The 27439-nt window shown below is 39.9% G+C and overlaps 1 protein-coding gene across 1 annotated transcript in view; it reads left to right on the top strand.

The window, feature by feature from the left end:
- Nucleotides 1–3891: 3891 nt before the first annotated feature.
- The window catches only part of LOC132247637 (E3 ubiquitin-protein ligase HECW2-like), a gene marked incomplete at its 3' end in the record, with an annotated part of 32998 nt that continues 9450 nt past the window's right edge, over nt 3892–27439 (top strand). The window contains exons 1-7 of the mRNA XM_059720234.1: nt 3892–4039; nt 4441–4544; nt 8898–9022; nt 12106–12291; nt 19825–19959; nt 22482–22584; nt 25111–25207. Coding sequence (XP_059576217.1) covers nt 4020–4039; nt 4441–4544; nt 8898–9022; nt 12106–12291; nt 19825–19959; nt 22482–22584; nt 25111–25207 — 770 coding nt within the window. The remainder of the gene's footprint in view (nt 4040–4440; nt 4545–8897; nt 9023–12105; nt 12292–19824; nt 19960–22481; nt 22585–25110; nt 25208–27439) is intronic.

Raw genomic sequence — 27439 nt, 5'->3', positions numbered from 1 at the left:
AGGTGCCAGCTCTGAGCAAGCAGGGTCCTGCCACTGGCCTCCCTAGCAGGAATTCTGGTGTTCCCTATTGGAAAACTGAAAAATCCCTGATAAAAAAAATCCCAAAGTCACTCTGTAAAATACCCCCAAATTCATGTTCCTCCACAAGTAAAACAAAAGACCACTATAAAGACAGAGAGCATGACAGAGACAGAGATCAGTTGGACAATGTTTTATTGATGTATCTTACAGTGTTAAAGCAAGTCTCTTATCATAATAATAAAGTGAACTCTAAATATATGTTTCATGAATTTATGAATACAAGTTTTGCTGCACTCCCACAGGGCGATGGCCCTCACACAAGGGGTTTGGCCTCCCCAACAGGGGATTCGGCCCCCCAGCAGGGTGTTCGGACCTCTCACAAGGGGTGCGGCCCCCTGAACCGGGGGTTCAACCCCACACAAGGGGTATGCCCCCCAACAGGAGGTTTGCCCCCCCCAACAGGGGGCTCAACCCCCACACAAGGGGTATGGGCCCCCAACAGGGGGAAAATGGCCCCCACAGGGGCTACCACCCCCATTTGCAAGGCCCACATGCCCCACTGCAGCCCCCCAATTGCTGCCCCACCTGGCCCCATCCCCCACCAGTTGCTGCAGCCCCCCCCAATGGCATCCCCACCCATCCTCACCCCCCCCAACTTGCATCCCCAGGCCTCCAAGGCTACCCCCACAACCCCAGGCACCATCATTTAAAAAAACCCCCCAAAAAACCCTCAGAAAAAAAAATGGGAAAAAAAAGCCTCTGCTTACCTGAGAAGAAGGGGGGGGGGGAGGGCTCCAGGGCCTCCTGGCAGAGCCCCCCAGGCAGCACAGGACTGCAGAGGGGCAGGAGGGCTCAGGCTGGGGCTGCTGGGGCTGTCGGCCTGCCCCTCACTGAGCGGGCGGGGCCCCCGGTCAGCCAGACAGCAGCTGAACTGCCAGTAAGTGCCGGGTTTTTTTGTTTTTTGTTTTAAAGTATGGGGTGGGGGGCAGGGATTGGGAGGCTTGGGGGAATGGGGCCAGGGCAGGGGTTGGGGGCCTCGTGGGGGCTGGCAGGTGAGGGGCCAGCCCCGGCAGGGGTCGGGGGCCTCATGGGGGGGGCGGCCAGCCCCGGAAGAGGTCAGGGGGCTCGGAGGGGGTTGGCGGGGGGAAGGGCTGGCCCCGACGGAGGTTGGGGGGAGGGGGGAGGGGCCAGCCCTGGCAGGGGTCAGGGGCCTGGGTGGGGCTGGCAGGGGGTGGGGCCAGCCCTGGCAGGGGTCAGGGGCCTGGGTGGGGCTGGTGGGGGGTGGGGCCGGCCCCAGCAGGGGTCAGGGGCCTTGGGGGGGGGTCATTGGGGGTCCCCCCACGGTCCCCTCCCCCCTCCTCCAGCTCCCCCCAACCCTTTACTCCAGAGCAGCCTCCGGTTGCTTCAGGGTATGGTGAGGGACCGTGCCCTGTGCCACTTTTTTAAACATTGATTTCTAATTTTCTCCCCATGCTGCAAGTTTGCAGTGTGGGAAACATTTTTTTGTTCCCGCATGTGCCTGTTGGCCCACCTAAAATGGGTTTGCGGCGGGGCAGGAGGCACATGCATGCTTGTGTGGACGCGCCTAATTTGTTTTTTTAAGTTTGAATCAATTTTTTTGGTTTGAAATTTGTTTTATTAAAAAAATAGAAGTCAATATCTAAACAATATTTTGTTTGATATACATAGATATCTATTTGTGGTTCACCAGGATTTTGGCTTTTTGTTATGATTTAAGTTAGGGAAAAATTGCAAAATATCAACATTTTTCACAGGACCAGAAATTCATTCCTCAGCCAGAGCTCTTGTACTTTTTCTTTTCTTTTTCTTTATTTAGCTTATTTATCTTTCCCAACAAAACCATTAGCTTAATTTTCCTAACCTCTACTTTAGGCATTTACATTTTTAAGTGTACGACCCCTTCACAGAAATGAAGAAATAATTTGCATTGGAGCTAGCTAAGTAACAGAGATGTACTGTAGGGATGTCATACTTGGTTTGTCTCAAAATCTACTTGTCTTGCCTCCCCTGCATCTCAGCCCTAACAAGCCCTACAGTGCAATGCAGAGAGCCATTTAGCTGTCTTCAAGAGTTGACAGAAGTTATAATACACGTAAAATAAACAGAGCCTGAGGTTTTAAGGTTGTCAGTGTTAAGTGCTTCACAGTAAAATTATTTAAGGCCTATTCTGTGCTGTCAAGATATTGATAGAGCACAGTTTTATGCCTTTGGTCCTGAAGGATCTGCAGTGTTTTAAGAGTTGGCTGATAACCAGTGGTCCTTGATTTACTGAAGCAACTGATATTTTTCTTTAGACTTGGATATGAAAAATACCATATTCAAAAGACTTCTTAATTGTTGTATATTGTTTTTCAAATAATATTTTAAGTGCTCTGTGTATTTTCTGTATTTGCTAGTACCAAACATACAACACTGCTATCAGGTCTTCATAAGTAACCTTGACTTTTATATGCATAAGATTATTATTTATTTTTATATAGTCTTTGAATGTTGGTGACATCTACAGGCCCTAGCTAAAATTAGAGTCCCATTGTGGTAGCACTTTTGCAGATACAGAAAAAATGTTCCTGCCCTAAAAAGCTTTAAAAAATGCTGATTGTCTCTTGTACCAAGTCTTTTCTGAGAACAATGGAGTAGCTATGGCTGGGAGCAGAATCCTTCTCATTACTTCCTTGGGAGGTTTTATGTCTGCCACAGCTCCATCAGCTGTTGAGCATTTTCAAGGCATCATCTACTCACTGAGGCATAGCAGTCCAGCACATTCTGGCCTTTTTTGCCCTGAACTGAGGCTGGAGAAGTGTTGGTAGTATAGTAATCAGAATAGCTAGCTCTTCCTCCAGTGGTTATTCCCTACCATGCAGTGAGTACCTAGCTACAGAGAAGGGGTTATTTCAGCTTCCTTTGTACCATCTGAATGAGCCAGGGAATCTGTCCATAAGGGTTAATATAGGCATATGAATGTTATCTCACTGCTTAATGCATCTTTTTCTTTTCTGGCTGTATAGTGGGTGCCATTTACAGACTTAACATTTGCTACTTCACAGTCATTATGTACAGTGTTGTCTCCTATCCTGAGCATAAGATGACAATGCACTTGCAGCAGATACAGTACCTAAGAAGGACCAATTCTGCATGGTTAATGTTGTCTACTGTATTTGGTGTGATTTCATGTAAAGGAATTCATATTTGGTCAGAATCTATTAAAATTGGGCTGTTTAAGTTTGCATGCAAAGCTAATTTTGTATGGTATTTATGTCATTCCGAACATTAGAATGTTTTAGAATGAAAGAGCATGAAGATTGCCAAATATTTAATTGGGATTGCCAAAGTGTCTAACTCCTCTCTAATGTGTTAACATTAGCATAGGTGTAATTGCATCCTCAAGTCATTTTTTATTGTAAAGTATACATTTTATGTCTGACTAATCTGCCTTCCTGCTGCTAGTATTAGTTGGGGGAAAACAACTACCAGGCATCAAATTAACACTAGTTTAAGGGTTCTCACCTATTCTATACATAAGTCTGTATATCCCTAGAGTCTACTTAAACCCTAATTTCATGACTTAAGTGGAGCACAAGCCTTGAGCTCGTATTGAGCAGGTACACAGATAAACTGGATACTCCATAGTGAATGTGAACTCTGCAAAAACTCCATACATCAAGTAGCTGATTTTTAGAATAACATCAGGAAAACAGCCCTGTGTTTTAGCCATGAGTTGGGGAGCAATCAAAAAGTGCTGGATTGGAAGCTTTTTGTAGGGGAGAGATTAAAAACAATAGATGCAATTTAAAATCAGTGAAGTTTAAAGAAAAAAATCATCCCTCTCAATCCATCATTACTGTTCAGATTGGGAGGCTCGGATCGACAGCCATGGAAGGATATTCTATGTGGACCATGTAAACAGAACTACAACATGGCAGCGACCCACAGCTCCCCCTGCCCCACAAATCCTCCAGAGGTCAAACTCTATTCAGCAAATGGAGCAGCTGAACCGCCGGTAAGAACTGTAGTTTTTCCTTGTTAATTTTCTAGTATCAAGCTGTGCGAGCCATTTTATGAGCAAATGTGAAGACTGGCTTCCAACCGCTACTCCAGGTATCTCTACATTCTTTAGCGGGCTTCACTGTGGTTATTCTTGGGGTCCCTTTGACTCTGGCTGAAGGTCTTTAGTGTCAGGTTTCCATCTATGTTCAATGTCAATGTGGCCAACAAAAATTGGTAAGGAACCCCAGGAAGTCAGGCTGCAGAGGGCAGGTAATGAGTAAATTACAGAGATTAGTGACTTTTGGAATGCATGGGAGAAAAAAGCAAATATATCAAGCCTCAGTGTTTGAAGTTCCTGTGAACCAGGGCTAGAGTGCATTCACTGTTCAGTAAATCCAGCCTTGTATCTCCTAGGTATCAGAGTATCCGACGAACAATGACTAATGACAGGCCTGAAGAGCACGCAAACACTGTTGATGGAGCTGGAGAGGAAACTGACCTCCACCCTTCTAATGCAGGTAGGAGCAAAGTAGATTACTGTAAAAGAAAACTTCTGAATATATGCTGTTTGGCTAAAGTGAGAGGAAGACTCACCTGTTTTCTGTCCTCAAGGAATTGACTTATTGTTTTTGTTACTACTGTTTTACTTCTGCAGGCTATGGTACACCCTGATAGGGCTTATTCATTCTGCATATTGAAGAATTGTGTGTGTGATCCAGCATCTTTATTCAGTCACTTTAGAAAGCTATCCAAGTGGCTGAATAAGTAGAGAGAAGTACTTAGCCATGTTAGTGTAAAAACAGGCAGAAAACAGGCTAGATTTGTGTCTTATAGACTAATCGGAGATTAGATTAGTGAGCACAGCGTAAATTTTCATGAGCAGCAAGTGGACTTCATCAAATGATGTGAAAGGACTGCAGGAAGCAGAGCTTTTAAACATTAAGCAGTAATTAGAATACAAAGGGTAAGGAAGGGAGAAAGAAAAAGCACTTACTGCTGCGAGAGGCAAGGTAGGTAGGAGAGAGAAAAACAAAGCAGTTAATCCATTGAGGGACAGAGAGTTATAAGAGCTAATCCAGGTAATGAGATAAGATGCCATAGTCTTGGTTTAGACCATAATTACCACAGTCTAGTCTGTGGATGATTTTTATTCTGCAGTTTCCCATTCAAGTTCATTTTTAAAGTTTGTTCTCTAAGAATAGCCACTTCGAGGTCAGTGATGGAGACTAAGTACAGATGGTCAAAAAGCTCAAGGCTGAATCAATTCAGTCTTTGCAGGTTAGTATAAACTGCATAGATTGAACTGATAAGCAAGTGAATAGACATTCATTTTTGATTCCAGAAATGCAGCCACAAGCCTGCAGTGGCCCAGGCCAGAAGTGATAGGGTGCTAAAGCATGCCTTCCTGTTCAGCTGGAGCAGACAGCTTGGGCCAAGGCTAGGCCACCCACCCTGTGAGATGGGGTTTGCAGGGGAGGTGCAGTGCATCCTGGGATGCTGGGGGACTGTGAGTTAACTTGAATCTGGAGGGGATCTGGGTCAGAAGTTCAATAAACCGATTTAACCTAAATCAGTTAAGTCTGATACTACATTCATCCAGGATTATTTTAAACTGGTTTTGGCCATTTTGAAAGCAATTTATGTGCACAGAGCTTCTGTTGTGGTACAGATTTGAACCAGTTTCCGATCACTTATATCAGTTTGTGTGTAATTTCTGACCTGGCCATAATGTCCAGGGAGTTAGTGTTCTGCCACAGGCTTGTGCGTCTTTCTGGTACTGACATCTGGTACTGGTGTTCATTCATTTTTACATGGAGGGATCTCTCCATCTGTCCAATGTAGAAAGCAGAGGGGCAGTAAGCAAATCATGGCATGTATGATATTGATAGAAGTTCAGGTAAGTAAACCTTGGATGTCATACTCTGTGTTTTTCTGCCCAGTTATGATGTGGTCTGTGTTGATGAGAGGGCACATCTGGCATCTGGGTCCAGAGCAGGGTCTGGTGCCTTAATGAGAATAGAAGTTAGGTAGTCTGTTGCTGGAGAGATGCTTTTTGAGGTTGGCAGGCTGCCTGTAAGCCGGGGCAGTTTAGCTGCCATGGCTACCTTGAGATGGTTGTCATTTCCCAGGCCATTTGTAGAGAAAGAGTATAAAAATTGTATAATCTAGAATAAAATTATTCTTCAGCTGCCACTTTTTTTGGTTGTTATTAATGGTGGTATATAACAAATGCCAGGCTAGTCTGTAGCTTTTGCTTTTATTCTGTTGTTATGCTTGTAGCTGACAGCTTTGCCTCTTTTCTTGACTCCAGAGCTTGTTGGTTGCCCCCATTCCTGATGTCAGGTCGACAAGCTAAGACATTAGTTTGCATGCACTATGCCAGCAGTGTCATATATCTGTAAGGTAACCTCAATTTTGTCACATAATTTCTAGTCTCGCAATGCCTGAAAACTCACCATTATTTTTCTTATATCAGGGCTTTTTTTCCATTGTTAAAGCCTTAACCACTTGAGTCCGATTATTTCTCTGTTCATATTCTGTTATTGCCACTGAGGTTCACATGGATGCTGACGGTCTCAAGAAATGAGGAAAATTCCATCTGAGGAAAATGCAGCATCCCATGGCAGGCATACAGGGTAGGTGTGGGCTGCAGTCAGAAGCCAAGAATCAGGTTGAATAAATCCATGCTGAGGTCACAATTAGACTGTTAGCAGAGCAAGAACTAGTTGGTATAAAGTTAGCTGAGGACTCTTGTATATGTAGAAGTCACTTAACTGCAGAGAAGCCAGACCACAGTGGGAGGAATTGTGGTCTGTACTGCATTATTTGTTGCTCTAATGATCCTTTTTCTTCTTGCTCAGCTCTCCTTTAGTTTCAGCTTTTCACTTTTCTGGGCTAGAGACATTATTTAGCCCAAATGTTACCTGTTTTCAAGTGCCCTGTTTTTTATTTATTTTTTTTCCATTTGCATTTATCTTTTCCTTCTTTTCTTGTTTATTTCCTGTTCTCCCCTCTGCTTTTATTCCCTTTCACAGCTTTTCTTTGGGTTACATATTCTGTTATTGAAGTAATCTTTATTCTATCTTATTGAAGCTCATTTAGCATTTAGTAATGGCTGGATCCCCACCCCAAATCAATGAGGAAGGATGACCATAGGTGAACCATGTTGCATGTTAAAGAACAGATCTCTGAAGAATGGAAGATGGCATAATTTTTCTTGGTTCTGAATATGAGCACTGTGGTCTGCAACTGCATTTACAACATCCCCCTCCCCCCAATTAACATTACAGTCTTTATCCAAACCTCCTGTTTTTAAATGCCTGCCTTTCCTACTTGAAATAATATAGCAAATTTCCAGTTCATTACATGAGTGAGAAAACAATGTTTATTAGGCAACCAATGATCCTTTGGATTGTGGTCTATGTGTATGAGGTCTAGTCAGATGTCTGATGAATCTGCTTGTGGTTGACAGTCCCAATTTGCAAGTGACACAGCTTGTTACAAGTTTCACAAATCCATGTGTTGTCTGAGTTGGAATCCAAGTTTACAGCATGCCGCTTCCTTCTTTTCTCACTTTGCTTCCATCCTGTGGATCAAAGCCACTTAATGGTGAACTGTACCCAGTGCCAGATGGTCCCTCCAGGTTGGATGAGTTTTTGTGCACTCGTCCCAGCTTTTTACATTGATGTTGAACAACTTCTGATCATTTTTGCACGTCCATAGAGGCTGACCCTGCTTTCTAGAGCCGTCTTAAATCTCTCTGTACAAAGTATTCTTAGGGATACAGTCTCCTTTCATTCTCCTGACATGGCTGAGTCATTGTGACCTCCTCTTCTTGAGAATGGTTTCCAAGTGTGTCAGCCCTGCATCCAGCACCTTTGTTTTTGGCATTTTGTGTTCCCACTTTATTTTCACAATCTTGCACAGGCATCTCATATGGAAGCTGTTCAGTCTCCTGATGTGCCAAACATACCGTAGTCCACATTTGTGAACCATCAAGCAGGGATGACATCACTCAAGTCTCATAAATTCACATTTTCACCTTAGTTGATAGTCTGTTGTTATTCCATGCCCGTTTCTGTAATAGCCTGAAATTCTTAGCTGCTTTTCCAATTCTGTTAGTTCATTCTGAAGGTCAAAATTCCTGCTGATCATAAAACCCAAGTAGCAAAAGCTGTCAAATGACATCAAGAGATTTACCCTTCACAGTGAGGTTGGGCACTGGTTCTTCCACCCATTGGTACATGAAATCAGTGTACTTAACTGCTAAGAGAACAGCCAAATTATTATCATACCCATCTTGAAAGGTGAAACTGAAACTTATTTCCTTAACAAATCTTTTCTCTCTTCTGTTTTGTAAGCACTTTTTCAAATATTGCATGACTGACCAGGTTGGGTTATTGGGAATGTTTTTTGTTTTTGTTTTTTAAAAAATTGAAACGCTTTGAAACATTTAATAAATGACTTTTATATGCATTTGTACATACACATTGTGTAGCATTTAAAAATACCACTTATATGTAGTTACCACTTGATGCTATCTAACAAAACATGGTTATCTGCTGTCTATTTATCTGTAGAAATATGGCTACGATATGTCAAATACCACTGTTTATTGATTGATTATTTTTTAGCAATTAAAAATATATGATGGACATCTGTCTAACACACTTACCCCAGAAAACTCAGATATCTGCAGCAAGCATTCACAGATATATTAGAATTATATATGGGATGCTTGTGCAGAGAAATACTTAAATAACCTGAAAGTTGCCACACTGCATGACACAAATCAATACAGTTGTATAGTTGTTTGTAATGAGGCTTTCTTAAAGTTATTACTAGAAGTTTTTGGTTTTTTTTTAAATTAGATTTTCGAAGGGAGAATGTGCTGCCTCACTCTACCTCCAGGTCCAGGCTTACTTTGTTGCTACAGTCTCCTCCTGTGAAATTTCTTATCAGTCCAGAATTCTTTCCAGTGCTGCATTCTAACCCTGTAAGTACAGCATGTAGAGATGAGCAGTTCCATAAATGTACAGGGGGCTGGGATTATGGTGTGGGTGCCAAAGCACCTGGTTGACAGTCCAGAGGTTGTAAGTTTGAGGTTATAGCAGAAGCATTCACAGTGCAGCCATGTCAGATTCCAGTAAATCTGCAAATTCTGCGAAATACCTTGTTGTGAGGACAAGGGCATGAGAAGGAAAGATAAATGTACATTTGTAAAGATGGGAAAATCTTGGTATTCTTATCTATAAGCCTCTCTGTTGAGGTTAAGATATAAAACAATGAAGAAGGTGATGAACTCCATAACAATACGTATTTCTTGCCTTGTAACTCAGCCTATCAAACCCCCCAAAATTGATGGTATGTGCTAGCTGATAAGATAAAGCTTTGATCAGGATTTTTAACTTCATTTCTGCTTAAGGAGTTGCAGTGGCTATTTGTTTTAGGCCAGAATAACTCCATTTATCGATAGAAAGCGAAGGCGCTACAGTTTCTTCAGGAAAACGGAGTAATACAGTAGTGAACCATATTTTTATTTGATTTCATTCCATAGTTATAGTAACCACTGTTAAGGATCATATACGCCATTTCTGCCCAGTGGTTTTGTGGTATTTCAGCTACTTTCTAATTTCATATTTTATCCACAATGTAAGTTACAACATTATCAGCTACTGGTGTAGAATCTGTTGTAAATACTGGCCTTATATGTTCACCTCTGTATGCAGAAGAACATATATAGCTTTATACGGCATATAGAGTAGCAAAGAAGTACCAAACAAATAAGTCTCTGCCATATCTCAGCCTACAGTCTACAGATAGGCCTGCATACAATATGCCTTGGCATACAGGAAGGTTTATCAAAGCTCACTGTTCAGTGCATTCCTTTGCAACTGTGTGTGCTGTCATAGGTTCCCCAGGAGGCATTGCAGCTTTTACAGTATATACTTTTGTCTTAATTGTTCATCCAGTCATACTACATGCAGAATATGTTCCTTGTAACAGGTGACCTACTTGTGAAGGGTGAATAACACACCTTTCACAGGGCTAGCACAAGGTTCTGTCACACTATTTTGAAGATAAGTAGAAGGCAGGGCTATGCAGCACCTTATAGACTAACTCAGGGCTGTTTAACTTTGGTGCAGCCAGTGTCTATGTACCACACAGACCATATGCTGTATGGGGCAGGGTCCCAGCATCTCCTTCACAGCATGTGGGCAGAGCTGGTGACAGCTTGTGGCCCCCAGGAATCCCCCTTCCCTCTTACTCCCCTGAAGTGGGCTACATGAACAGTGCATGGCACCCTGCTGTACATGTGGCACATGGTTCCCTCTCCCTGCCTCCCCCTCCCAGTGGCAGCACACAGTTCCTTCCTAGGGCTTCATCTACTGCATGTTGATAGGAGAAGTGGTTGTAGGGGCCCATAGGGCACATGCTAGCTGCTCACAGGCTACTAGTTGGACAGCCCTAGGCTAACTCATTCATAAGCATGAGCTTCTGTGGCCTACAGCCTATTAGATGCTAGTAGATGCTGTGCTTATGTAGTTATCTATGCCTACTAGACACTACAGCATACTAGAAGCTCCTGTCTCACTGAACAAGCTAGTCTATAAAGTGCCACATTGCCTTGCCTTCTGCTTAACTTCAGATTAAGATGGTTAATTATTTCTCTCCATTTTGAAGATGTTAGTGATGCATGTGCCTTATGAAGTGGCTTTGCACAGGGATGAATGTCACCTAAAATGCTTTCAAATTTTACAGGATTGTTTGTTTTAATTAGTATGATAAGATATGTAGCATAAATAGAAATAACATAATGAATAATTCATTTTCTGCATAAATTCCTGTTAATAATTCAGACAAGGTTCCTTGGGTGAATTTGATATCTTTTATTAGACCAACCCAAATAGTTGGAGAATATTATTAAGCAAGCTTTCGAGTTCAAAAACCCTTCGTCAGGCTAAGGAAGTTTCAGCAGTGGGTGTGTGCTCTTGTCTGCCTATGTCCTTAGACCAACACGGCTACAACCTACACCCCTGTTAATAATTCAGTGGTTTTAAAATTCTTGAACAATGCTAATTTTGCTTTATGATGTATGTTTGCTTGTGTGCATGCCAACCATTCTGTTTAGCTCCACAGTTGAGACCTAATTTTTGTTTTCTTTCTTACATTTCCATATTTTATTCTTGGTTATTCAAAGCCATAATCAAACATGCCTATATCTTTTTAAAGATCCAGTAGGTGGAAAAAGTGTTGGCTTAAGTCCCTGATGAGTTTCCAAGAGGAATATATTACCACCCTGTCATACACCTTATTAATAAGTTTCATTGTGTATGCCATGGTTTCTAGTTTTTCCTGATATACCATCCTTAAGAGAATGCTTAGGAGTGCACTGTAAAGTCACTAAAATTGAGACAACTTTGTTGCCAGAAGAAGCAGTCTCAGTGCTTGATGTGAGTGAGGTGAATGGAGTGCTAAGAGATGCACTCTATTATACTTCATTGGAGTGAATGCATAACAAAGATTTTCAATTTTGTTTCTATTACCATTGTTTAGCTGGAGGTGTTTTAATTAAGGTTTATCTGAGCAACAGGCCATCCTTTTACATTAAAAAGGTTGCCTCTATCAGTAAGAAAAGGCTAGGTGTTTTTGAAATGTAGATGTCTTGCAAAATGCCTACAAGAATAAATCATTTCTGATAAAATATATTAGGACAAATTCACTTAATAAGGTCTAACTATTCTACCTTTCTTCCTTTAAAGTATATGAGCTTTATAGATATATAAGCATTGATCTAGTTGTTGAGGGTCCAGTTTATCAAATCGCAAATGTGCGTTAATAACTTTAAATGCATGAGCAGGCCATTTGTCTTCAGTGGTATTACTCTTGGACAACATTGAACTCGGTAGAGATCTTTCTGTTAACCTCACTGGAGACTGCATCAGATTGGGTCTCAATCTGTTGTCTGTTCATTAGAATGGATGGATTCTAATTGTTCGACTAATGGCCTTCCTATATAGATATTTAATTCTGATTTTCTTTTCAGAAATGTATTTATTTTTCTGATGGATTTTTCAGAGTGCCTACCGCATGTTTACAAACAACACGTGTTTAAAGCACATGATCACCAAAGTCCGGCGGGACACCCACCATTTTGAGCGCTACCAACATAATCGTGATCTGGTGGGCTTCCTTAATATGTTTGCTAACAAACAGCTGGAGCTGCCAAGAGGCTGGGAAATGAAACATGACCATCAGGGCAAGGTAACTGGAATGCAAATAGAAGTCTGGTTGGATTTAGTCTCTATACTGATGGAATTGAGAGTTGCTTTAAAAGAAGCCAGGGTGGAGACAACTAGAGAAATGATTAATCTTTCCCATAGAGAAAGTGCTACTGTGGCCATTTTCCTTCCTCCTGCCTTGCACAGAATGATATATCTTGTCTGTACTGAGGGAGTATTATTGAGAAGGGTACTCGAGTTAGGTCCCTTTAAATGCCAAACTATGCAGATGTTCAAGGAGGTTAACTGGGCAAAGAATAGTGGGACTGATCTAAATTAGATTGGGAATGATTTAGTGAATGTCTGCACATGTTTGGAGTTTGGCCTTGGGGCTGGGAAAACCCAGCCATTCACCCCAGCTCCTGGACTCGGCTCTTCTTTAGACTCCCACCTCACCCCCATACTTTGACCTGGGCTATTTTTAGTCCTTGACCCCACCCCCTGCAGACCCATCCCCCCCACATACTTATCAGTCCCCTCTTCCCTCAACCTACCAAACCCCACTGTGAATTCACTAGTCCCCTGCTGCCCTCTTATCCTGCCCATCCCTCCTCCTACCCTGACTTACTCCACGTTCCTAGCATGGCTCCCACACCAGCAAATGTTTGCACATGTCACTCCCGATCTACAATTACATGGCTTAAAGTAAGGTATGGTGAACATCTGCACATACCCAAACTGTAGAAAGGTAGAATCCTCTGCCGAATGCATGTAGCTCTGTTGGCTTCTTAGGATGTTTTCCTGTTCACACTGGCCTATTATGCTTTTGTGCTTTTTCTGCAACTTTAAAATCTATTAAGCCATGTTGGTTTGATTTTTAGGACTTTTTATAAAAGTTCAATTTCTTTCTCCCCAAAATCTCTCAAACAGAATTTATTGCCACTATATTTGTTTTCCTAAACAGCACCTGATGTCCCTGAAGGAACATCTAAGTACTACATACAGCCAATAATGATCAGCTTCTCAGAAGAAATATAATACATTTAGACCAGATTAGTTTTGGGAATTAGATCAGTTTTGGGCTGCATGGGGCAATAAATACTGATAGAAAGTGTTTGTTGATAGTTTGCCAACTAATAACTGATTTGGGTGGTTGTATTGCAAGACTTTTTATACTTTAAAGTTAGAGTTTGATGTATAGAGGTCTTAATTATTTTTAAATGACCATTCACTGGATGAGAAACATTCATTATTAGTAAAGTTATGCTGTGGTTTCTTCAGCCAGGGGCAGTTTAATTTTTCTCCTGGGTTTCTACGTTAATTTTTCTTACTTTAAGTTAATGGGATATTGGAAGTGCTTCTTTTTATTTCTAGAAAAGTATTATTGGGTCCTGTTGAAAACAGGAAAATTAAACTTACTTTTTATATGACTTTGTATTAAATGCGGTCGTATCGTCTTCAAAGTTATAAAAAAAAATTAAAAAATTAAAGAAAGCTAGGATGACCAGTTACAGTTTGCAGTGGCCTTTTTTGTGGTATCATTACCCAGGATTTTTTCTTAATCTTTTCGCAGGAGCGTAGGAAGGAATAAGCATATATAGATTTAGAATATGAGGAAGTAATAGAGATATGAGTTTTGATGAGAAATAAATTTTTATTAGCACTATGAACAAACTAAGAGAATAAAAAAATCATTGAATCATAGGGCTTGAAGGGAACCTCTGGAAGTCATCTAATAGAACCCCTTTCTCAAGACAGAAACATCTGTCTAAACAAGTGGTGCTCGACCTTTTGGCTCTAAGACCAGGTGGGTAGCACAGGGACTGTCTTCAGGCTAGGTAGAGAGTCTGTGGGCCTGATAGAGGATGGGGCTCAGAACCGCTGCTACCTGTGCACCAGGATTGGGCCTTGGGGAGGGATGGCACCACTTCCTCTTGCCCCCTATGTGCCAGGATTGGGTCCTCAGGTGCTGGTGCTGCCCCTTTGTACTCTCTTCTCACTGGGATTGAATCCTGGGGGCTGGCAGCCCACTTCTCAGCCTCCTCCCTCCCACCAGGATAGGGCACTGGGGCCTGGCACTGCCCCTTCTGGTCGTGTGTGCTGAAATTGGGCATTGGATCCAGCATTGTAAAAAAACGTTTTTTCCTACTGTAAAGTGACAATCAGTTACTTTAGTCTGCTTTATGGGGTTTTTTTCTCCTATATTATCCCATCACATTCCCATTCCTTTTCCTAGTTTAGGAATAACTGAACTATACAACGCTTCTTGCGCTGCTTGGCCAAAGAGGGAGAGAGATTTCTGGCTATACCACAATATATAAATATTTCTTCCATTTGGTTTAGTTCTCATGCTCAGAATGAACACACCTTTATCCTCTTGTGCAGCTATTAAGACACATTCCATGATTTTTCAGTTGCCCACTAACTTACAAATACATTAAAGTTGATTTCAAAAGCATCACAGAGTAAACATGTATGGGGCAAAGAGAAGAAGCTGCCCCTACTCCCAAATGGTTATCCTCCCTCTCTTCTCTGTTTGTTTGTGAACTGAGGTACATTGATTGAACTCTGTGGAGATTAATACACAGGACTTCTGAAATCTTGGGGTCTGAACTAAAAAGCATCTTTGTATCTGTGTTTGTGTATTCCCTCTCTCACAACGTATGTAGGCTGATAGTGTAGAGTCAGGAATACATGTAAATGTATATACATATATTTTGTATTAAAACTTTTCATACAGTAAAGTGATTGTTTATGGTTTAATTGTTGAATTCATTATTTAAAGACAGTCAAATTGAGTATTGTGTGTGTGTATATGTGTGTGTGTATGTATATACATATATGTGTGTGTGTGTATGTATATACATATATGTGTGTGTGTATGTGCGTATGTATATACATACATATATGTGTGTGTATGTGTGTGTGTGTATATATGTGTGTATGTATATACATGTGTGTATATATGTCTATATGTGTGTGTGTATATATGTGTGTGTATATACATGTGTGTATATATGTCTATATGTGTGTGTGTGTACATGTGTGTATACATACATGTGTACATGTGTGTATACATACATGTGTACATGTGTGTATACATACATGTGTACATGTGTGTATACATACATGTGTACATGTGTGTATACATACATGTGTACATGTGTGTATACATACATGTGTACATGTGTGTATACATACATGTGTGTGTACATGTGTGTATACATACATGTGTGTGTACATGTGTGTATACATACATGTGCGTGTGTAGACGTGTGTATACATACATGTGCGTGTGTAGACGTGTGTATGTGTGTGTATGTGTGTGTATATACATACATGTGTGTATATGTGTGTATACACATACATGTGTGTATACGTGTGTGTGTATGTCTGTGTATGTGTGTGTATATACATACATGTGTGTATATGTGTGTATACACATACATGTTATGTGTGTGTACATACATGTGTGTATGTGTGTGTATATATGTGTCTGTGTCTGTGTGTGTGTATGTGTGTATATACATACAGATGTGTGTATGTATGTGTGTATACATACATATGTGTGTGTATGTATGTGTGTATACATACATATGTCTGTATGTGTGTATATATATGTGTGTATGTATACATACATGTGTGTATGTGTGTATATATATGTGTGTATGTATACATACATGTGTGTATGTGTGTGTATATATGTGTGTATGTGTATACAGGTGTGTGTGTGTGTGTACATGTGTGTGTACATATGTGTGTATACATGTGTGTACATATGTGTGTGTGTGTGCATATACATATGTGTATGTGTGTATATGTGTGTATATACATGTGTGTATATGTGTGTGTATATACATGTGTGTATATGTGTGTATACATACATTTGTGTGTATGTGTGTATACATACATATGCGTGTGTATGTGTGTGTATACATATGTGTGTATGTGTGTATATCTGTGTATACATGTGTATATGTGTGTATACATACATGTGTGTATATACATACGTGTGTGTATGTGTGTGTATATATGTGTGTATATGTGTGAACATACATATGTGTGTATGTGTGTATATATATGTGTGTGTATGTGTGTATATACATACAGATGTGTGTATGTGCGTATGTATGTGTGTATACATGTATATGTGTGTATGTATGTGTGTATACGTACATGTGTGTGTATGTATGTGTGTATACGTACATGTGTGTATGTGTGTATACGTATGTCTGTGTATATATGTGTATGTGTGTGTATACGTACATGTGTGTATGTGTGTATACGTATGTCTGTGTATATATGTGTATATGTGTGTATGTGTATACGTGTGTGTATGTGTGTATACGTATGTCTGTGTATATATGTGTATATGTGTGTATGTGTATACGTGTGTGTATGTGTGTATACGTATGTCTGTGTATATATGTGTATACGTGTGTGTATGTGTATACGTGTGTGTATGTGTGTACGTGTGTGTATACGTGTGTATGTGTGTATACATATACGTGTGTGTATACATACGTGTGTGTGTATGTGTGTATACATATACGTGTGTGTATACATACGTGTGTGTGTATGTGTGTATACATATACGTGTGTGTATACATACGTGTGTGTGTATGTGTATATATGTGTGTGTATACATACATATGTGTGTATGCGTGTATGTGTATATATGCGTGTGTGTATACATACGTATGTGTGTACGCGTGTATGTATGTGTGTATGTGCGTATATATGTGTATATACATGTGTGTAAATGTGTATATATGTGTGTGTATACCTGTGTGTATATATGTGTGTGTATGTGTATATACATGTGCGTATATGTGTGTATATGTGTGTGCGTATATGTGTGTATATGTGTGTGCGTATATGTGTGTATATACACGTGTGTGTGTATATGTGTGTATATACATTTGTGTAAGTGTGTATATATGTGTGTGTATATATGTGTGTGTGTATACATACATATGTGTGTATATATATATACACACATACACACATATATATATCTGTATGTGTATGTATAATGCAGTTAAATTTAACGTATTTAAAGATGCATTAAATATATTTATGGATATTAACTTGAACATATTTGTAATGCCTGTTAAAATACTTTACTTCCTATTTTCTTGTGTGTATTTGTGTGCATATATTATAAAATATTATACAAATGAAAAACATCAGAATTAAACTATTTTAATGAGCATTCACAGCTTTTTACTTAGAGTGCTAATTTTTTATTTAAACAGCTATAGGGCTTGGTGATATACATGTAGCTTTTGGCCAAGCCAAGGTACCAAGACTCTTGTCTAACCATTGTAAATTTTGTTCTTCAGAGCAGTGGTGGGAATTTCCATAATGTTAGATTTAGTTTTCTTTTTTGTGCTAGACTGAGTTTCTAGCTGTGATCTCAGTATCCAGATTAACTGAGCTTTGAAGTTACAATGATTTTCTTTAATGGATTTTCAGTATAGTAAATATATGCTTTGTTATATAGTAGGTTGCCACTGGCATGCCTACAAACATTCGTGCTTAATAAGATGTGATCATTTTTAATATAGTCTTTAAGCATATCTTATTTAAGTGTATGCATGAAAAAGTATTACATACTGTGTTAGATTGCCACATTAAGTCAGAGATTTGTGCAATATGACTCCAAGCAGAATTCTCTTTTCTGTTGAATCAGTATTTTTATTGATGTTTTTTCTAATTCTACTATACCATAAGGTTGATCTGTTGAACTCAGACTTTGAGCTAATGAAAGTAGACTTACTTTCTTTACAATATTGGTAAATCCAATTAGATAAAATATTAGACAGTGGAGTTTTCAAAATATTTCTGGGTACCTGCTAGCAGGGAAAAGTAAATGCATCAACCAGGAGCATAAGCACCTAGGACTCCTGGGTCCATTCAACAGCAGCCACCCCACCACTTCTAAGACCAGCATTGAGATTTTAAAACAGTTTTCACTTTGCTTTCATACTTCTATAATACCTGGATTCTACATTACTGGTGCCACAAATGACATCACTGTTTGGCAAAAGTGGACTCTGCCAAATGCAAAAGCTCAAAGCTCAGTAAAGCTCAAAGATTGCTATTAACACATTGCAGTTATCAAACACGTTTTACAGTTTATTACCCAGGAAACATTCTGCTAAATCAAGTGTGTCTAACTTCTGTGCTGTTCCTGGGCCTCTCACTACTCAGGCTACATGCCATGGGGCAGGCCCCAGAATCTCCCCTTTTCCCCCAGTCTACGTGAGCAGTGCCTTGCTGCACTGACTTGCATCAGTGATACCCCCTGCCCTGCTGTACCTTGATCCCTGTTATAATAAACAGTAATGCTTCACTCTGCACTGGTATAACACATCTGTTCTTCTGTCTGTTTGTTTTCATACTGCTCAGAAGAGGAACTGGTTTCTTCTCAATAGACCCAAATTGCCAACTCCGGAGAAGGCGGGGAAAAAAAGCAGGTCTTCACACTTAATGGATTTAGATTGAATAGATTTAGTGTCTACCTATCTATTTTCATAAGCATCGTGTTTGAATGCCTCTCAAGCATAGAAAAATAGCAGTAATATTAACAAGCCACACTAACTGCTTTGTGATTTATATTCCTTTCTTCCTCAGTGTTTTGTTTTGCTGTAAATCCTTCTCCCTGAACTTAAATATTCTTCTGAAATAGCTCTATGTTTTTTTCACCATGGCTAAAGGCTCACAAAAGCATGAGAATAGCAAGCAAGTGTTTCCCCAGAGCCACACTAAAACTGGAACAAGTTTTAATCTTGAAATACAGAGACTTTTTGCTCTAATTGTACTGTAGCTTCTGAGTTTCCTCATGATCATGTGGTCCTGTTTCAGAAAATGGTGAGTCAAACAAGACTCACGGTTTTTTTTCTCATCCCATGAAACCCTTGGACCTGTCTTGAATTTTTAATCACATTTTAGCAGTATGTTCTCTGCAACCCGAGCTGAGTTTTGTAGGTTGTTCAACCATGAAGAATTTCAGCAGGAAGACAGTGAACAAACCTGTAATCACATTGTGTCATAGAACCATAATCATAGGCTTAAAATACATACACACCCACTTGTGTTCATATTCATAAGGTAAATAGCTTTTAAAGAGCCATGTTGTTGCCATTAAGTGACCTCCTTTTGGCTGCTTATAAGGAAAATGAATTGCTGGACCCTGTTGCTCCTGTAAAAAATTAAAATCCTCTCTTCTTGAACAATTATACCATGATATAATTTGGCATTTCTGTGATGCTTTCCAACTGAGTATACATGACTGCCTTATAAAATGTTAGTGGGTTAAGCCAGTAAGCCCTATAACTCCCCTATGAGCTGGGGGATGTTATTCTTGTTTGCAGAAGGGGAAGATGAGGTACAGTAAAATGAAGTAACTTCTTAAAGTAATGACTAGAATCCAGATCTTCTGTATTTAACCTACGGCTGCTTTCCCTCTGGCAAGTATGCTTATTGCAGGGAAGGTGCAGTTAGAAATGGCCTAGTTTACAGTGCATGTTGGCTCAGATCGAGTGAACGCTTTGTTTTTTTCCTCCTCCAGGCTTTTTTTGTTGACCACAATTCTCGCACCACCACATTCATCGATCCCCGGCTTCCCTTGCAGAGTAGCAGGCCCACTAGTGCATTAGTTCATCGGCAGCATTTAACCAGACAACGCAGCCATAGTGCGGGTGAGGTAAGCCTAATCTTCACCTCCAGGTTTTCCGTTTTGAATATTTGAATGTAATTCCATGCAAACATTCATTATTTTTCAGTATTTTAATTGTTCCACCGGTGTGATCAATCTGCCAACATTATAACCTCTCTTCTCACTAGTTAAGACCCTCAAAGGTACGATTCGATAATGAATTCAATCGTAATGTATTTATTGTTGTTATATTGTAGTTACCCATTAAACCACATGAGGGCTCTTTAAGACAGCAGCAACCAGCTTTTTGCTTCCTACGGTAATTTACACTGACTAGGGAAGTGTCTAAGGAAATAGGTAGGTTTCATGTAGCTCAGTGATTCTAAACCCAGGGTACCACAGAGTGCCACACAATTTTAGCACTGTTATGTGTGCAAACATGATTCACAAGATAAACCCAGAGGTTTCAAATAGGAGTCTGGGGTGGCAAAAAGCACTCTGACCTGTTTTGGTTTTTCCTAGTTTTTTGCAACAGAAGACTTGCTCTATTGTTTTTGTGTAGTCAAAAGTGAGTGAGAACTAAGAGCTGAAATTTTCTGAAGGGTGCCATAAGTCTAAAAATGTTGGGAATCATTGATGTAGCAAAAGAATATTATTCATAATGCCCTGTTAAGCCTTAGCATCATAGAAAAGTAAATGTAAATATTCCTGTTACCATGAACAGAATACCAGACACTTGTGGTCCATATGATATTACATGTAATTTGTAAAATTATAAATATTTAGAATATGGATTCAAATGAGAAATGTTGTAAAATCCTATATAATAAAATTCTGTATTGGGGTTTTGATTACATAGCTCTTGAACTAGGTCATTACTAGGAGCCTTTGAATCAATTATATTATTCATATTTATGTCAGATGTAAATACTATAAGATCACATCTCAGCTCTATTGCTTTTTCTTTCAGCACAATTGTAAGATTTCTTTTACTCCCCACGTTCGGGGCCAATCCGTGGGAAGGTTTTCCCATCCTTGATGCCCTCCTTGCCAATTTCCACCTTTGGGATGGTTTAGGTTGAGGTAGGGAGGGGTGAATGGCATATGGATGACACTATCTGGGCATCTTTGTACTATTTGCTTATTAATGCAATGCAATAAAATACAGCATTTACCACACCAAAGTTTATTGCTCTCGGGCACCATGTCTACACATGTACTAGGGACTGTAGTGTGTTGAGCTGAGTCAGTGCAGCTCTGGTTGGTAGAGGGCCTGGGGGGTGAGCCTGCCACCACAGGGCTGTTCTGACCTGGCTCAGGATGCTGCAAAAGGGATGGCTGGGGCACGAGCGTGCTCTAGTGTGCGGCTAGCCAGCAGGCAGCCCCCACACTGAAGCACCCTCGTGCATATATTAAGCAAAGGGCAATTTAATAACAAACATTTCATTTTTAAATGCAAAAAATTAATGTTAATGCAACAATATTAAGTTCACAACAGCATATTGCAGAAGCTGCTCAGACATCATGGTCACTACTAGGAACTAAAGGATGTGGTTTTACAGTGAAAAATACTGCAACTACATATGTGTAACACATTTGTGCTCCTTGTGAAAACTCAAAATCTTATCTGTTCTCTGCAGTGATGAAATAAATGTGCCTTTACAGCTTTTTATTTCTGTTTGTCCTGCAGAGTGCAGGCTGACTTTCATTCCTCCATTTACTGATACCGTGTTCACAAAATTGTCCCCAGTGAGTTAGACTTGGCAAACTCAACTAATGGCAGTTATCACAGAAATATTTTCTGTTGGTTTAAAAAAATGCAAGGAATTAAAGAAGAAATCTTAGTTCTAAAAACCCAGATTGACTTGCCACAGCTGGAAGTTAGAGGTAGTTGAAAAGCAGTAAATATAGAACCTCACAATGCCAAGAAACTCCAAGAGCAGTTGCACACAAGAAGGGGAGCCTGCTTCAACACTCTGGACATCTAGTGCATTGGAGCAGTCTCGATTAATCGAGTCTGCTGGAGCATGTAATTTGATGCTCTCTGGCAGCCTTGCGCGTTGTGGTTCAGTGATGCAGAGCGCCTCTGCACTAAGAAAATGGCAGTGGTGTGCTTTGAATTAAAACATATTCTATGTGCTTTAGTTCAAAGTGCACCGCTGCCTTTTCTCAGCATGAAGGTGTGCTACGCCACTGATACACATGATGTGTGGGTGCTTTTAATTAGCATGGTTTACTAATTAAAGGTGCTCAGCGCTGTGTTGGAAGTGTGTGGAACAATGCCCCAAATGAATGTTTCTTGTTCCTTAGATTGCATAAACACAATATAGTAGATGCTGAGTTTTCATAATTTTCTTCCGTTACAGATAATTCCTGATGTTGCAATTAGTGGGGATATTGATTCTGATTTAGCAAAGTTCCTATGTATGTGCTTAACTTCAATTTACATAAGTAACCATACTCGTATTAATATGACTGATCATGTACTTAAGTGCTTTGATGGATTGAAGCTAGGTTGAAGACAGCCATGTTTTGCTTGGTGCTGACCTTAATTCTTACTGTATTTTTAGGTAGGAGAGGACTCCCGTCATTCAGGACCACCAGTTTTACCAAGACCATCAAGCACATTTAATACAGTCAGTAGAGCGCAGTATCAGGACATTGTTCCAGTGGGTATGTCAGTGCACATGATTCTCTTCAGAGAGGCCTATCTTGATTTAACTATGCATGTCAGGGTTCCCTGTTTGGGTTTTTCTGTTTGGTGTTGTACTTTGTATAATGGTTCAACCTATCTACCAGCACTTTCTGTTAAGGAACTTCCATCTGTGTACATGGAAAAGTTTCCGTGCAGGGTCATGTTAATGTGGAAATGTTTGCTAGTTAAAACAAAGGCTTCCTTGCATTGAAATTCCTGTTTAACTTTCCCTGAAAAGGAGGCAGAAAAGTTTCAGATAGTGGGCCAGATTCTTTATCAACCTGGATTCCACTCTGAGTTTTTATTTCACAGACTTTCCAAAGGCTAGAAGTCTTCTTGGAATTGGTCAGTAGCCTAAATTCAGTTCCCAGTTACATACCCACAACCTTACTGAGTTCGATACCACAAAGAACAGAATTCAAGTAATTGAATTTAACAGCTGTCATACTGTGCAAAAAACTCAAGATTTATTCATCTGATTGACTATGATTGGCTTTTGGTTCAGTGGCATGTTACTTGACAATCACAATTTAACCTCCTTTCCCATGCTGCTTTATTCAGGTTTAGGATTTGTGCTATATTGAACAAAGATACTTTAACGGTGGTTGAATAATTGACAATGGAATAGGCACAAAACCTTTGGATAGGCACTAACTTGGTAGCTAGAACCACTTTAAAGATATATACATATGTTAAAGAAATACTTTAAATTCATTTTTTTTTTGGCATAAACTGACAAATAATGACAAAGAATTAAGATGGTCATTGACAACTGTATTTTAAATAGTTTTCCAATAATTTGGGCTCTGTTGTTTGATAGTTGTCCTTGGAAGCTTCACTAGTAACTGAAGCCTACTCCCATGTTGCACATGTTTGCTCTTGGTAGTTTAGAAACACAGAAAAATACAAGTTGGCTGCCTGTCTGTCCGGTGGTAGAATTGCACACGTCATCAGAAATGTGTCCAGCTGTGTAAATGGTGTTTGTTAAATAAATGCTGAAGAGCTGAAAGAAAAGCTCCACCTTGTGTTTTGATGTGATGCATCAAAATCATGAGTAGGGGGAAGGGAGATTTAGTTCTCAGTGATGAAACAGCGGAGCTACAAAAGTATAGAAAGTTAGCAAGAGTATAAGAGTATACAAGATACACAATTTTGAACGTAAATTTGTACAGCAATAAATATTTATACATTTGATTTATTTCACTACAGCAAAGAAGTGGAATGAAATCTGTCAAGCTTTCAATCCCTTAAGATAAGGGAATTTATAATTAAGGCAGAAAAACTGGTTATTCCTCATACCATTGTGGAATCTAGGGCTATGGGCTATGGACTCATATTCATTTGTAAAGCCTCAGCACTCAGTGCTGCCTCTGCTGTGAGCGTACCACCTCTTGCCATTGGTCCTGAGGCACCAGTCACTATAGTGGTTGTTCCCACAGTGCTGTTGACACACCAGCTGTAGACACACCAGCTGCTATTTTTGTGGCACTACAAGGGCATTTGTGGCACTACAAATGTAATGTGTCCATAGTTTAAGAAAACCATACCATAAGTGCCTGGAATTATAATAACCAGACAAAAAAGCAGCATGAATTAAGGCTTGGGTAGAAATATGGATTTGCAGCCATATATTTCAATGTATTGGTTTTGTGGGACTTGATCAGACCATTAATATGAGTAAAATATAAAGGCTGGTATTCTTCAAGAAAAAATAGAGTTGGAAGCAAATGCAAAGCACCTAACTATTTACCTTGTATATGGTAATAAGAAATATGTGCTATACCACCTAGTTTACTATTAACTAATTTGTGAGTTTATATTCCTATCTAGCACTGCCATTTGACTAATCCAAAAATATATTATTATTAACATATATGATTATTTATTGCCCAGTAACTTGTATAGTTTTTTGTATCAATGTAAAGTGGGCAAAAATATTGATTATAGTAGTTTTTTTATATTCTTTCAATAAAGTATTCAAGAAAAGAATTCAGGTCAGATCAATTCAAATTCATGCCCCTGTTACTCCCATTAAAAATTCAAATCCTCTTTTCTTGAACAATAGTAATGTAATAACTTGGCATATATTGCTTTCCAACCCAAAATGCTTTTTAAAAATTAGTGAATTAAGCCGTCATTTTGCATTGATATACATGATAGCACAGGATGCAGGACAGTGGATAATAAGATCCTTCGTAAGGTCATGCAAATATGTTTACTAGGTTAACATGAAATAATGGTTTGCTTGATGAAACATCTGAAAAAGTCACATTGTTAATTTTTATGAAGGCATGTTCTGAATCAGATTTGATTCATAAACAAGATAATTTTTTATATCTAAAGCACAATTTAGACATTTTTTACAATAGAGTACTGTTAGTGTAATAAATGAAAATAAAGCTCAACTTTATTCTCATTGTCATTTTTAAATATTACAAGAAATGTTATGTTGCTGTACAAATAACATCAGTGTTCAGTAGGATGACTTCTGTTCACATTTGCAGCCTATAATGACAAGATTGTTGCATTCCTGCGACAGCCCAATATCTTTGAAATTCTACAGGAGCGTCAACCAGATCTCACCAGGAATCATTCACTCAGGTAATAATTATTCTGATTCTTCTGATTTCAATACAATATATCATTTAGTATTTTCTTTTGCCAAAGTTCACTTATTGTCTGGATGACTGCTGCTCAAGTTCATTCAAACTTGGGGCTCACCCTAGTGTAATTTCAGTCTGTCAGAAATGTGTTTATTCATAAAGTTGTAGTGTTTCTTTAATATATTCTTTTGCATACTGGCTTCAAGCCTTGACAGTGATATAGTTCTACTCTAACGTGAGCTTCCACACAGGCATCCAACTTGTCAAAGCCATAAAGATAATCTCTTCTGAATTATTTTTTTATTTGGTTCTCTGCTGGGCTAATCAGCTATCCACAAAAAGTATGTTTTTCTTCTCTTGAGAAATAGTAGAATAATCCAAGGTAGGATGCTGGGGGAATGAAAGGAATAGTGGAAATAAGTAAAATTGCGTGACCCTTGATCTTACCTTCCTCATCCTCCTCCATACCTTCACTACACACAGTCGAAATGCAGTGACGATTCTGTATTGTAATCTAGCTCCCCTCCATTCTCTAAAACAACAGCTTGACAAGCTGATCTTGCCATCTCTTGGCACTCATGTCAGCCATGTTAATACATGTGGTCTGCTCTGCCATCACTGCCAATCACCTCTTCCATCCCAGAACTGTGTAGCATTCTCATATTCAGGAGAAGTTGTGAAAAGGGGGAGTAACCAGGGAAGGGGCCCACAATATATGTAAAACAATAAATCAATACATTGTTAAATATGAAGCAGAGAAGAGGAGAAAAATAACTTTAAAAGTGGGTAAAAAAAATAAAAATCTGTAATATAAAGGTAGGTGAGCCCTGAAGGAAGAATCAAGGAACTGGAGGAGAGTTAGATACTCATCTGTCATTCCATTACAAGAAGTACAAGAAGAGAGTGTCTCTAAAAAACAAAGTTAGATCTACTATGCTAGGGGATCAATGGATACTAGGGAGCATTACAAGTGAGTGAAAGAGGGTGATATGCAGGAAAGAAGTGGCCATGGGTGGTATTGAGTATTTGTGCATCCAGGAATGTAATGCAGGCACAAATACTGTGAGGGATATTTGCACTCTGGACATCTTGCTGGGCAAAATGTCAAGTTTTCTGAAAAGCTGGGTTTTCAGCTTTTCGAGATGAACTTAACCAGCACTGTCTGTCAGCATTTTTACTGTTGCACTGGTGATTCAAAACAGACCAATACAATTCTTTCACAGTCCCATGAAACATCCCCTACAGTTTGCCATGAAAGGTATCTTGTAATTATTAGGGCTGTGTGAAGCTTCGGTCCCTGATTTGATTTGGCAGAGATTTGGCGTGATTCGGTGGCCAAATCTCCAAATCTGAATCAAATCAGGAGACCCTTTAATCTCTCCGAATTGAATTGGAACCCTCTGAATTGAGAGATGTAGAAAGATTTGACAATTCAGCCATAGACACAGCTTTAAATGTTTTTTCTACATACCTCAAGGTACCAGGTGGTTTGTGAATGCTGAAATGCTGGGACAGATGGAACGTCTCACAGGAGTGCAGGGGGCTCCTCAGTGCATTTGGTAGCAGACTCGGAAGTGGACCAGAAGCACTTCTGGTCCACTTCCAGGTCCGCCAGGGAGTGCACAGGGGGGGCTCCCCTGCACCTCCTGAGCTTGGTGACTGGTGCTTCCTGGGTCTGGGGAGACATCCAAGATCCCACCGTGCCTGATTGCCTAGCTGGGGGGCGCAGGGCCCCGTGCGCTCCCTAGCAGGCCCAGAAGCGGACCAGAAGTACTACTGGTCCACTTCCGGGTTCATCATCAAGCATGTGGGGGGGCTCCCCATGCTCCTGTGGGATGCTCCATCTGCCCCAGGATCACAGCATTCACGAACCACACCTGGTACCTCGAGGTATGTAGAAAAAACATTTAAAGCTGTGTCTATGGCCGGATCACTGATTCTCTGAATCAGCATCGAATCTTCAGACTCGGATTCGGCCAAATTGGGAACAGCGATCCGAATCAATGAATCGAATCACTGTCCCTGATTTGGGCCAAATCTGAATCAGATATGTCCCATTTCACACATCCCTATGTGGCAGTTACGGTATTATGTAGTACAGGTACAACAGAGCTGATGTTTAAAAGAAATTCACCCTTCTGTAGAGGGTCAAGACAAAGCCATTCAGGCCCCAGTTAAGAATATGAGTAGGGATAGTGTTGTTGTTGGGATTACTAAAATACTTAATGTA

The sequence above is a fragment of the Alligator mississippiensis genome, unplaced genomic scaffold (assembly GCF_030867095.1).
Source record: "Alligator mississippiensis isolate rAllMis1 unplaced genomic scaffold, rAllMis1 scaffold_148, whole genome shotgun sequence".
Classification (NCBI taxonomy): domain Eukaryota; kingdom Metazoa; phylum Chordata; order Crocodylia; family Alligatoridae; genus Alligator; species Alligator mississippiensis.
The sequence above is the reverse complement of the archived record's forward strand: the minus strand, read 5'-3'. Positions and strand labels throughout refer to the sequence as shown.